The sequence below is a fragment of the Stegodyphus dumicola genome, chromosome 2 (assembly GCF_044657685.1).
Source record: "Stegodyphus dumicola isolate Sdum_Otavi_A_Nest chromosome 2, ASM4465768v1".
Lineage (NCBI taxonomy): Eukaryota > Metazoa > Arthropoda > Arachnida > Araneae > Eresidae > Stegodyphus > Stegodyphus dumicola.
The window spans coordinates 275792401-275805391 of record NC_140769.1 but is presented as its reverse complement, the minus strand read 5'-3'; the positions used below and the strand labels follow the sequence as shown (position 1 = coordinate 275805391).

General features: G+C 33.2%; 1 protein-coding gene across 3 annotated transcripts in view; it reads left to right on the top strand.

Moving 5' to 3' along the window:
• Window positions 1-12991, top strand: part of Dora (zinc finger SWIM domain-containing dorado) — a 159700-nt gene that overhangs the window by 45203 nt on the left and 101506 nt on the right. For all 3 annotated transcript variants that reach the window (XM_035358942.2, XM_035358941.2, XM_035358940.2), the window contains one exon: window positions 10041-10194. In XM_035358942.2, coding sequence (XP_035214833.1) covers window positions 10041-10194 — 154 coding nt within the window. The remainder of the gene's footprint in view (window positions 1-10040; window positions 10195-12991) is intronic.

Sequence of the window (12991 nt, the reverse complement as noted above, 5' to 3'; positions counted from 1 at the left end):
TTATTGAAAATGTGTGTTTTATTTAATCAAGACCATTTCCTAGTTAATATCATTAATGCAAGTTGGAGTTCTCTCAGTAATTATGCAGGATGATCTCGGATGGAATATAAGGCATTTTTCTGCATTCAGCATTCACTAGTAGCCAAGTGGTGTAATCAGTAGCATTTCTAGTTTGACCCTGTTTTAAATTATGATGATAAGACTGGTTGGATAGGCCTTTCTGTGGTTTTCCCCACTACAATCGGAATACCAGCCGGTTTCCCTTAGGAAGTCCTCCATAAAAGCATCTCTGTTCTTAGGCAAGGTAGCCTTTGTGTGCCTGACCATAATCCATGTAACAAAATCTTCTGCCCAAACAGTAACCTGTAATCACTGAACAAAATTGTGCTTATTTATTTTTACTTGAAGCTCTGGAAAATATATTGAACAGGTGTATTCACTTATAATTAACGTTTTTTTTAACTGTTTATTGAAAATATTGTACTTAATATAAGCTTATTCGCAATCAATACTTTTACTGAAAATTTCTATGCACATAGCTGTCAAGCAGGGTGATTGTAGATCAAAGATTTTTTCTACCAGCTAAGACAAACAGAGATTCAGTTGGATAAGATTATGAAAATTAATTTAGCCTTGTTATGGATCTCTTCATTGAAACAATGAGACTAGATGAAGTTTATGTGATTTATTTCCTGTACATAAAAAAGACCAGTTCCCTTAACAGAGCCTCTGCTAAAGCACCCCTTTCGATAGGTGTATAGATTTTGCTTGCTTTCCCTTTATCGAATAATTCAAATCCAATATCTGTGTTTGGTCACTCTTGAGTCACACTCAATTATCTTTTGAAGGCCAAGAATGAACCTGTTTGTTCAAATTTAGTGTTTCATCAGTATATCACTTTTAATTGAAATTGAATGTTCATATTTGAACAGTTTTAGATTGAAGCATTTTATTGGTTATATGACTTGCCTCTTGACCATATAATTGGGAAAGATGTCAGTGCCAGTTTATTTCAGTACCTGAAAGATGTGGGTCATTTTAACGTTTCTCCTGTTTTACATCTATTAACATAATCTAAATCTTAAGTAACTGTTCATCTCAGCGTTCATCATTTTACTTCTTTTGATTTTTTTTGGTGTGCTGCTATGCTAAAGAAATGTGTGCTTGTAGCTGATTTGTGTGTGAAGTATCTGACATGAATTCAGTGCATATAACTTTTTAGAAAATCCACTACCTCCACCACCACATATCTATTACCAAACATCATAAACACACATATAAGTTTAACAAAGTTATGCATATTTAGTTTTATATGAAATAATTAATTACAAAATTAAATCTTATAAATACATTCTATTTTAACAATATTTCTTTTATATATTTACTTAAAATATGTGTCGCCTTTAACAAAAGGTTAGTTTATAATTTATGGTGCTATTGTACGTGCAGAAGTTAAGTAGGTTGATTCCAGATGGATGTATTAATAATTTTCTTACAGGCAATCATCCTGCTGTATTATTTATCCAAAATGGTGAACCATTTCTGATCTTATATGGATTCATTTTCTGTAATTTTCTGTTGCGAGAACAATGTTCTTAGCCTATATAATTGAAATTATCAGGTGCAATTACTTCCAAAATGTGTAATTATAATTACCAATAATTATCTAACCATTACTTGTAATTGCAATTACAATCAAAATTCCATTGTAATTGTAATAGATTATGTAAAGTCCGAAATCCAGACATCCAATATCCAGAGTGAGCTAATATTCAGATCACCATCTTTTTTTTTTCTTTCTTTTTTCTTTCAAAATTTAAGAATGGAGACTTTGATACTCCAGAGAAGGGCAATATCATAAAAGTGATTGTTCTTTTGACTGGAGTTCCTCACTTTAATTACCGTATTTGACGGCATATAAGACACACTGGCATATAAGATGCACCCTTATTTAGAAGGCCACACACAAGGAAAAAAAGTAGCGCGGTACCACAATAACTTAAAATAGTTCTCTCGTTTCGTAAAAGCCAAATAAACAATCGTTGAATGCAATTATATTGCATATTTTTATTAAGGAAAATTAACAAACAGCAAGCTATTTTGAACATGATATGTAAATTTCAATAATGAATAAAGGAATGAACGGCAAGCAATCAAACATAATACAAAATAAAGCAGAAACAACAAAAAACACAGATTCAAGGAAAACGTTGCCTATCTTGAAATTAGACTTTAATCACTTTCAAAACCGTAAAAACCCTTTTGACAATCATCATCATCGAAAATGAGAATATCGTCATTACTACTGTTTCCGTCATCACTAGTATCACCTTCTTCAAATAATGCGTCGTCTTCTGTTCCGTCAAGAGCATTACTGATTTCGCACTTCTTAAAGGACTTACAATTACTTCAGCCTTTACGTCCTCCCAAGATCTTTTTACTCACTCGCACATTTGTGAAGTAGAGGTCCGCTTCATTCTACCTGAGAGTGTGAGGGCGTGATGTGGCTCTCCTATCCACTTGTTCTATCGTTCTCGCATGTTGTCCTTAAATGGCTTATTCACCGATACATCTGAAGGCTGCAATTGGCTACTCAGTCCACCAGGAATGACAGCTGCCTGGGTTTTTAATTCTCTCACTTTATTCTTTATGGTTTCAGTTCTATGGGCGCTAAACTGAACCAAAACCAAAAGAGAGCGTTTTCTAAAGAGACCACCAGGTCGCCTCGCCCATATGTTCTGTAATCACAGTTTCATTCCAGCTTCGTCCATCCAGCCTTTTGGATGAACATGAACAGTTACACCCGTTGGAAGTTTTTCTTTCGGATGAGTTTTTCTTTTGAATATGAAAAACAGCAGTAGTTTCGTGCCATCAGCACAACATGCTAGAACTACTGTATATCGGGTTTTTTCATGACCTGTGGTTTTTATGGTTATTAATTTAGACCCTTTAATACTCAGTCTTGTTGGATGGTACATCAAATGTGAGTGGAATTTCATCCATATTTCCTATTTGACCGAGCTCAAAAGAAGTTTTCTTGCTTGCATTTATAACAAACCTATGAAATGCTAGTATTTTTTCTTCATAATCTGTTGGCATTTTCTGTGCAATAGTTGTTTTTGTGCGCATTGATGAGCCTTGCCTTTTCATGAACCTGTAGCACCAGCCCTCAGACCCTGAAAAGTTCTGATTCCCTTGTTTTTCTGCAGATTGTTTGGCCTCATTGATTATTATTTTGGTGGAAACACTTATTTCTTCTTATCTAACACCCACATTGTTACGGCATTTTCAAATTCAAGCCAAGATGGAGCTGGGCATTGAAGGTTATGTTTTTGTTTTTTAGCAGTTTTCAGTTGATCTTCCTGCGGTGGCCAAGTACGTATCATTTTTTCGGTAGGTGGTGGACCGAAAGGCCTGGCTGCTGTTCTGTTTCCATGCACTTTGGCGTAGTTTAACACTCCTAGTTTATACTAAATTGTATAGCTTAATCTCTTGTTTCCTGTAGTAATATTTTTCAGGGTATTTTTTTAAAACAAATAGTTTGGTTTTTTAGCAGTCTTCAGTTGATCTTCCTGCAGTCACCAAGTATGTATTATTTTTTCGGTAGGTGGTGGACCGAAATGCCTTGCTGCTGTTCTGTTTCCATGCACTTTGGCGTAGTTTAACCCTCCTAGTTCATACTGAATTGTATAATTTAATCTCTTGTTTCCTGTAGTAATATTTTTCAAGGTATTTTTTTAAAACAAATAGTTTTAACCTTTTAACTGTCATGCCCGAAATAATCTCGGACACAGCACTGGTATTCCAAAATGTCACGCCCGAGTACTACTCGGGCTAATTTTTTTTTTTTAAGTGCATCATATTGTTATACCTGAATATATATCGTGAGAAGTTTATTTCGGCTTCAGTTCAACAGATGGCAGCATTTGATTGAAGGTTTCAAAGGATAGAGATTAAAGTTCAAAGTGTGTGGCATTTTTTTGATTTTTTGACTTTGAAGCAAACATTTCATTTTTGGAATAAAAAAAAAAAGACAATTTATGCACCCAAATCATCAAATTAACTTGGCAGTTAAAAGATTAAGAACCAATACCGACACGTGTGTTGGCTGAGTGAAAGAAAGTCTATGTAAAGAAGGAAAGGTTCCATAGACACAATGTGACCGTCGAACCTGTTCGAACTTCGACATCAGCTTCGAGCTTTGGTGCTTTTTGGCGACAGATATTTTACGCATGCGCAAAATAATTATACCAGATGTAGAAAAAGTTATGTGTGTCTAGACCTTTAGCCAGGTGCTAAAAATAGCATTCAGTATTGAAAGTTAATTTGTGTCCTTCACGTATAAGACGCAGGTAACTTTTATGTGATCAAATTTAGGGAAAAAAGTGCGTCTTATATGCCGTCAAATAGTGAGGTAGATACAGAGTGCTGTGGAAGCTGTATTACATCGCGTCTTGATTCCATAGATTCCAAAGTGATGGTATAGCTGCATGGTAATGCAGTGCTTGCAGTGGCACATAGCAAATAGTTTTTTTTTTTTTTTTTTAATTTTTTGTATTTTTGTGGTTAATAGCAGGAAGAGAGAAAGAATTAGATATGATAGAAATTTAATTAGCAAATTGCACTGTAACATAGCAAATTATTGTAGGAAATTAACAAATTTGATCCAGCTTATTATTATTAGTGTTATCTTATTAAAATTAAAATTTGAATTTTTCATTATGTCGAAAAGACATTCTAAATTCTCAAGTTATAGCAGGATCTGAAAAGTGAAAGTTTGTTTGATACTTACCTCCTGTAGTTTTCTTGGCATAGGAAAATCGTATTGGTGCAATTCAGGCTCAAAATGGGATTTCAAAATTAAGTAAAACGACAACCTTATTTTGGCATAGATTTTGAATGTTGTTGAAGGTAAAATTTTCCAGTTAATGAATGGTGAAAAATGGTGTTTGTACAGTTCGGGCTCAGGAAAGTGCGATTTCAAAATTAGGCTGAGCAACAACCGTATACAGTCAAAAGTCGTTAATCTGGACTCATCGGGACTTCGGTGATTCCGAATTATCGATTTTTCCGGATTTTAGATCATCATTTTAAATCTGGTAAGATGGCATGCAGAAATTGTAAAATTAAAAATATGAAACCGTAATTTATAAAATAAAGAACAATTATGATCTAAAGGATATCAAAATTTACACACACACACACACAAAAAAAAAAAAAAAAAAAAGCTTAATATTTTTTTGTTTACTTTATTAAACATTTCTTTCAATGTAAGTTGTTTAAGTTGCTTTGTTTTATGTGATAATACTTTCTCTTTAATTCTATAAACAGGCATAATTTCTTCTTCAGTTACAAATTTCCGCTGTTCAAGGTCCTATAATTTCTGTACGAGAATACCGACTAATTTGTCAATCGAAATTTTTTCATTTTCAATAACCTCTGTGTCACTTTCTTCACTATCGGAAGCAAATTATAATGAGGAGGAACTTGATTTAAATCATATCAGAGTACATCAAGATGAAATACTACATTTTGTAAGGAATTATAAGCCAAATAAAATAAAAACATCTGGCCTGAAGATAAGGATAGTGCTGACAGATCAACTTGCAGTTCATTGCATGCCGTGGCGTTTTCCCCCACCCTCGCAGAGCAGTGTGAAATTGATACACAGATTTCGGAATGGTTAGAAAAACGAAAGATATGCCTTTATCCGTTTTTTGCAGCAATTCCACTTTTTGTTTGATGGACTTCGAAACATACTTTCGCTTTGTAGATCCTTTACATATTAGTAAATATATATCGGAAATTCTATTTGACATAATCGAAAGTTCAAGCTTACTTTTATAAAATTGCTCTAACAGTCTGCAAAAAATAATAAGCCGGATCCAATTCGAAGATTAAGGAACAACACAATCTGCAACATTAACTGAATTAGATAATTTTAGCTTAGCTTATACCATCCATTATACATTAAATGCGCATGGTAAACGTATTGTGCACATGCGCACACACATATACACAGCCGTAAAGCCATCACAGCGCATGCGTCAACGCGACGCACAGAACGTTTGTAGCTTTGAGGTCCGGATTATAGATCTTTCCGAATTATATGTGTCCGAATTAACGACTTTTGACTGTATTGGCATAGATTTTGAATGCTGTTGAAGGTGAAATTTTCCAATTAATGGATTTTGTGAAGAAATGGTGGAGAAGTGGTAATAAATAAAAATGATATAACAGAAGTTTTCCATTATTTTGACAATAGCACAATCACCTAGCACATAGTGAAATCTGTGGTAACTAGTAGACCATGGAATCTGTAGTACTGTTTTAAATCCAGAAAATATCACTACAAAAGTGACAAAGAGATTTTTCAGAACAAAAAGATTTCGATTGATAGCTTTGGGAATTTTCGACTTGCAGTTAAGGACTTAAACATTGGAAATTTCTAACTGTCCCAAAAAATTATGGTCTATAAAATTAGTACAGAAATGAAAAAGCTTAAGCAAATTGCATTAAATGAAATGTTTAATAAAACAGGCAAATAAATACTGAATTGTTTTGTACACTTTGATTCTCTTTAAGTCATAAATGCTTCATTATTTCATAAATCACTATTTCGTATCTTTCATTTTATAATTTCTACTAAGAATTGAGATTATTATCAGAAGTCAAAGATTTTTATAAATGTTTAATGCCTCAAGAAAATCGATTTCACGAACAGAAAATGATTTTTGAATAATTTTGGCTGCAGAGTAATGGAAAATGAGATTTTTTGATCTGCACTTTTGGGCAATAGATGATTTCTGATGATTTCTTTTTTCATTCCTACGAGTTTCTCTTCTCCCCTAACATGGGTAAATTTTAAAGGAATATCTGAGTAGGTGTATAGCGAAGGAGTAGCAATGAAAAAGAGCATTCAGTTTATGGTTATGATTTTTTGTTAATTAGAAGGGGCTTTTTAATAACAATTATCTAATAGGGTTAAATTTAAGAAAGAAAACATTATTGGTATATGAATTGATTTTTTACTTTATGTTTTATGTAAGTGTATGCTTCATTAATGTTATATAAGTGTTGTATAATAGCTATTAGTTTAAGAATAATGTGTTTTAGCAAGATTAGTTATAAGCATGCTACCATTTTTAGGATATGAAGGATAAAATTTAAAGTTGTAATGAAGACTTGCTTATTATCTTACATATTTAATTAAATATAAAAAGTCTTAAATGTGTTTATAAACATTATATTTGTCAAAATAAGATGTTGCAGATCCACAAACAATTAAGATGTTGTAGATACATCTACTACAGGGTAAAGTTAAAATGGTAATGTACCCTTCTCTTTTGGCATGATCAAAATTGACACAGTCCAATTATTTGTTTTAGAATAGAATTTAAATAAATCGATTTATTTTCTTTTAAGTGTCATATTCTAATTTTATGAAAAACATGTATTACTGAATCAAACTAAAGTTGATAATGTTGAATTACTGCCAAAGTGTTGGTAGTATTTTATTGTCCAGTAGGGGTCCACACTGTGTTTGAATATCAGAAATTAAATAAAACTTAAAAGAAGACAGCCACAAGTTGTTATATTACCTTTCAAATTTTTTAATATTTGTGTAGAACTTAGTTGTAAACGACTTTGAACTAATGTAAATGCATCTATGAATGATCAAACATTCATAAATGCAGACATGTCAGAATGTCTCATCATGTATTATAGCTTAGTGCTCTACAGAACCATCATCTGTTGGTCTGCAGCAAGGTAATGTTTAGTATTGTGTGTCATCTTAAATAATGTTAGATACTGACAGGTTATCCTAGTTTCTGAGCATAAGTGGTCATAAGAATCAAGTGCATTCTCTTTGTGGTATATAAATTCATCACTGTCACCATGTTTCCAGGCCGATACAGATGTTACTCTATGTGAAATTGCTATTAGATAATTTTGCCTTGACACTATATTTCAGATGTTTTGCCTTACCAGATAATTGAAGTGACATTTGCAGTAGATTACACTGCATTCAGAATCTGTCTAACTAAGTGATTGAATTTATAATATTATGTTAGGTTTGAATGGATTTAATTATATTTTGTTCATTGGTTGGTCTGTTATTGTTTTGTTTATATGTAACCATGTGATACAGTTAAATTCATTTATAGTAGTTAAGGTCTGTTGAAATTTGGTTTTGTGTTGAATAAACTTTATTATGTTTAGTTTCTGCAGCTTTAATGTACACTGCACAAAAAAAAAGTGGGAGACAGTTCTAGATCTCCCGTTCTACTGGGCAGATTGACAAAATTCAAATTGCGTTTTTCATGTCTCAAAAGCACGACATGGGCAAATTCTCAAAGCGCGACTTGTCTCAAAAGCTCGAATGTCAGATTTATATATAGCATTGATGTAACATAGGTATTTTGACACAAAATCGGACTTTTCCTGAAATAACATATCAATATTTTTCCATAATTCGATTCTACGACTCAAATTATGCCTAGATATTATATTTTTTAATTTTTGGCGAGAAATTTGTGGTGAAATTAAAAAAATTATCTTGGCACATTTTTTAAAATTTGAGTCAAGAATGATTCATTTGGCAAACTTCTTAGCATATAGCAACCTATTTTCCTTTCCTTTTTTTCATTGTCCACGAGCGGAAAAAAGACATCGTTTCATACATTCCGATAATTTTAACAAAGTTTAACACATTTTCGTTATTATTGCTTATATAAGAAATAATCGCAAATTTCAAAACGTGCCAAAATGTAAATTCATGTATATCTTAGGAAATTTTGAATAAAAACTTCTATTTTTTTTTTCAGGTGTGCTTAGAAATACATATATTTTAAGATGATGGCAAAACTTTTATAAGTTATAACTCAAAATATTTTTCGAAAAATTTATAAAAATTATTTTAAATTACAAATTTTAAAAATAAACCATAAAAAATCGGCGAATTTTATTTGGATTGAACCTAAATTTTGGAATATGAAAGGAAGAATAAAAAAAAGGTTTAATTAAAAAAAAGAGATATTAATAAGTATATATCAAATTCAATTAACACTCAGGAGCTAAAATTTTGAAAGCTAATTCTTTAAAAACTGCTCGTACAATTTTTATAAAACTTGGCAATTTGGCATAATTTAAGTTGTAGAATTGAAATATGGAAAAAAACGGGCATGTCATTTCAGAAAAAGTTTGATTTTGTGTCAAAATATCTATGTTAGAACAGTGCTATATATAAATCTAATATCTATCCTAAGTTGCGCTTTCGAGACAGGAAAAATGCAATTTGAATTTTGTCAATCGGCCCAGCAGAACAGGAGATGTTAAACTGTTCCCCCCTTTTTTTTTTGCGCAGTGTATATTATGTGATTTGTTTTAGATTGCATTAATTTTGTTAATTTTGTAACTGATGGATATGTTGATCATGGGCTACTGGATTTTTATTTTATTTCAGGCTTTGAATTTTAATGCCTAAAATACACTAAAATTATGTAATTCAGGTCAACTGATCAGTATCATTGCGCTTAATTTCTTTTTGAAAATATGAGGAAAGTATCATTGTGCTTAATTTCTTTTTGAAAATATGAGGAAATTAAGTTTTTTAATACACTGAAAAATTACATGATATTAACTTTTCATACATACTAATTAATACCTGTGAGAGTGAAGATCGCAAATAAAACAGGTCTTGAACTTCAACTTAAAAATTATGGTGACCGCTTCCATAGAGAATCAAAACCTTCTGGAACCATGGATGGTTGTTTTAAGTATGTTAATTGGAGGCAAATCTATCCCAAGCATAATTTTATTTTAAATGCTATCATGAAAAGATCTTTAAAGATACATTTTAAATTTGGAGCTATTTGTTTTTAAAAATATTTTTAAAGTCTGAAATTCAGGATTCTTGACTGCAGAGCATGTAGTATCTTATACCTTATTTATATGTGTTAATTTTAAAAAAAAGTTATTAAGGTGTTTTTATTTCATCTCCCAACAATGATTCTTTATAAATTATTGTTATTTCTTAGATGGGCTGGTACTGTCATTGGTTGAACTGTCAGCTAGAGTTGTTGCTTTCCATATTCCATTTGAAGTTGTTGAACATGTGTGTCCTCCTGTTCCTGAACAGCTACAGCTTCGGATTGCCTTTTGGAGTTTTCCTGAAAATGAAGAGGATATTCGGTATGACATTTATCAACCCTTTTAATATAACCAATAGAATATAAATTCTGTTATATCCTTTTTATTTTCTTGGGTGAATTTTTTTTTCCAAAGATTATATGCTGTATTTCGAAGATTTCCATTTTTGTAAAAGGTATTTTTCCAAGGTATAAGTTCTTAAGAGTTCTTGAGAAATTTTAATGTGTTGTTACATTTGTATTGTTTCATAATGCACTGCCCTCCAAAAGTTAAGGAACAGCATGTTTTTTGTGAGAATGAGGCGACATAGAAACAAGAAATTAACACGACATGTTCACTGAACAATTCTTTAATGAATGTGACATAGAATCTTTTTAAAGTTCAACACAAACATGAATTACGACAAAAAATTGCACTCATGGCAGAGAAATCCAGTTTTGGAGAAACAGTATATCACAATTTCTTGAGGAAAAATGGTATGGTAACATTACAAAAATTTTTTCTAATAATGTGTCCGTCCCTAGCTGCAATACCTTGGCAGCAACGTTACATTTGTCAGTCAGTGACATGGGAAGCAATGACCAGACATGGAGTAATCCTTGTTCAAGCTCATCTAGCAACCTTGGAGTAGTACTTACAGCAGCAACCTGTCTCCCAAGGTAGTCCCAATGATGCTGTGTTGGATTCAGGTCTGGGGATTAAGCTGGCCATTCCATCCGCCCCATACCGTGACCCTCAAGATATTCTTCAGCAGCCCGAGCTTGGTGCGGTTACGCATTTGCATTGTTGTTTTCAGAAGAAATCCAGCACCAATAGCAGCGGCATATGGGCAGACACATTGATCAAGGATCTCGTCTCGATATCTCACACCATCAAAGTTCCTCCATGAAACACATGTAGGTCAATGTTACCACCAAGACAGATCCCATCTCAAACCATTATTTCACCACCTCTTTAACTGTATCTTTCCACAATGTGGAATTGGTTGTATCTGCTGCATTGTTCCCCCAGATCAGCTGATGACCTGAGTCACTCTCCAGTGTGAACCTGGACTCGTCTATGAAGAGAACAGATACCCATTGTTGATTGGTCCAGGGGATGTATTCTCTTGCCCAAAATAAATGGGCACCTCTGTGTCCTCGGGTCAGGGGGACAAAAACAACTGGTCATCTTGCATACTGACCTGTATTGTGCAGGCGTCTGTGCACTGTAGTAGCTGAGATTCTTGTTCCTGTAGCCACTAAATGATCTGCCATGAGCTGAGGCACAGTAACGTTACTCCTCCTATGGGCCGAAAGAGCTAAATAATGTGTTGTAAGTCTAGATCACATTATTTAACTCTAAATAATGCTCTAAATAATTCACAGGTGTTGTAAGTCTAGATGTGCCTGGCACATGTCTTCTAGACACAGAATTCTCGGATTCAAACTGATTTAGTAGTTGGTGGACCACACTACATGAGATGTCTTGCAGCACAGCTTGTGACATCCCTGTTTCCATCCATCTGATCACCTGCCACCTCAACAAATCGAGCAAACGACTTCTCCTGGATTTTGTTAGACTCTCCTGGATATTGTCTATGAACTGTAATAACAACTGAAGATGAACACATGTGAACAAAAATTACAAATTTTGCATTTTTTCCACCAACTCCTGTATAAGTATTCATTTCTATAAAATACAAATGGTAGCTATTGTTTTTGCATATGTTTTCTTAAACTTCATTCCTTTCATGCATATGAACTGTGAATTTAAATGTTACTAACATTTTTGCAATGGTGAGCTTTGTAAAACATGCTGTTCTTTAACTTTTGGAGGGCAGTGTAGATTGAATGCATTCAATGGATGATAGCTTGATGAAATTAATTTTCCAAAAAATGTCTTGCAGTTCTGGAACCTTTCATACAAAAGTATTTGTGCAGCTCTTTTAAGTATGGCAGAGCACAATCAGTAATACTACTGGTTCTGCTTTGTCAGAACAACTAGAACGTTGAGTACAAACGCACTGCAGAAAACTACAAATGTATAAGCTCACACAATAACCTCTCAGTACTCTGAGCTAAACTATAAACTAAACTGAATGCTGATTCACTGTCTGGTCATGCAAAGTTTTGCTCTGTTTGTTGAGAAAATTCCAGTATCTTTGGTTTTTTAAAATTGCCGTAAGGCCTACACAACTGGTCATCAACTGGAGTTGTGTAGGACGGGACCAGTTCCATGAACCAAAATATTGGCAGGTTTGGCGACTTTTGGTGATTTTTTGCCAAGTATGGTGAAAAATTTAACGACATAATCAATGATTGCTTAGCATTATCTTACCAGTTTGGCAAAATAGCCATTTACTTCAATGTTAAATGAGCTGTCTCCAGCAACCTTGTTTTTCTAGCAACGGTTCGCATTCCTGACGCTTTTTATGGTGTGTTATACAGGAGATACTGCAGTTTACGTATAATTTCACTAAATTATTTACATATGTACAAAATTTGTGGCATTGCTGTCACCAGGGTTCATACTGTCCTTAAGAGTCCTTAAAAGTCCTTAAGTTTTTTGGAATCAATTTTTGGTTAGTTCCTCCAAGTCCTTAATTTCGGCCACAATCGGCAAAAGGTCCTTAATTTTAATCATCTGAAATTTCTGTCTGTTTTTATGACTGCCATTTTGAGTGTGAATTAGCATTTTCCAGGAATGTTTTTGGCGATTCACTGACAAATATGGTCATTTTTTGAATGAGTTCATGGGTTATAATTTGTTCCTATTTGTAAATGATGGGATACTTGAGTTTCTGAACAAGAAGCGAAACATAAGCATTTCGAAATTATTTCATTTTTTGTAATGAAAA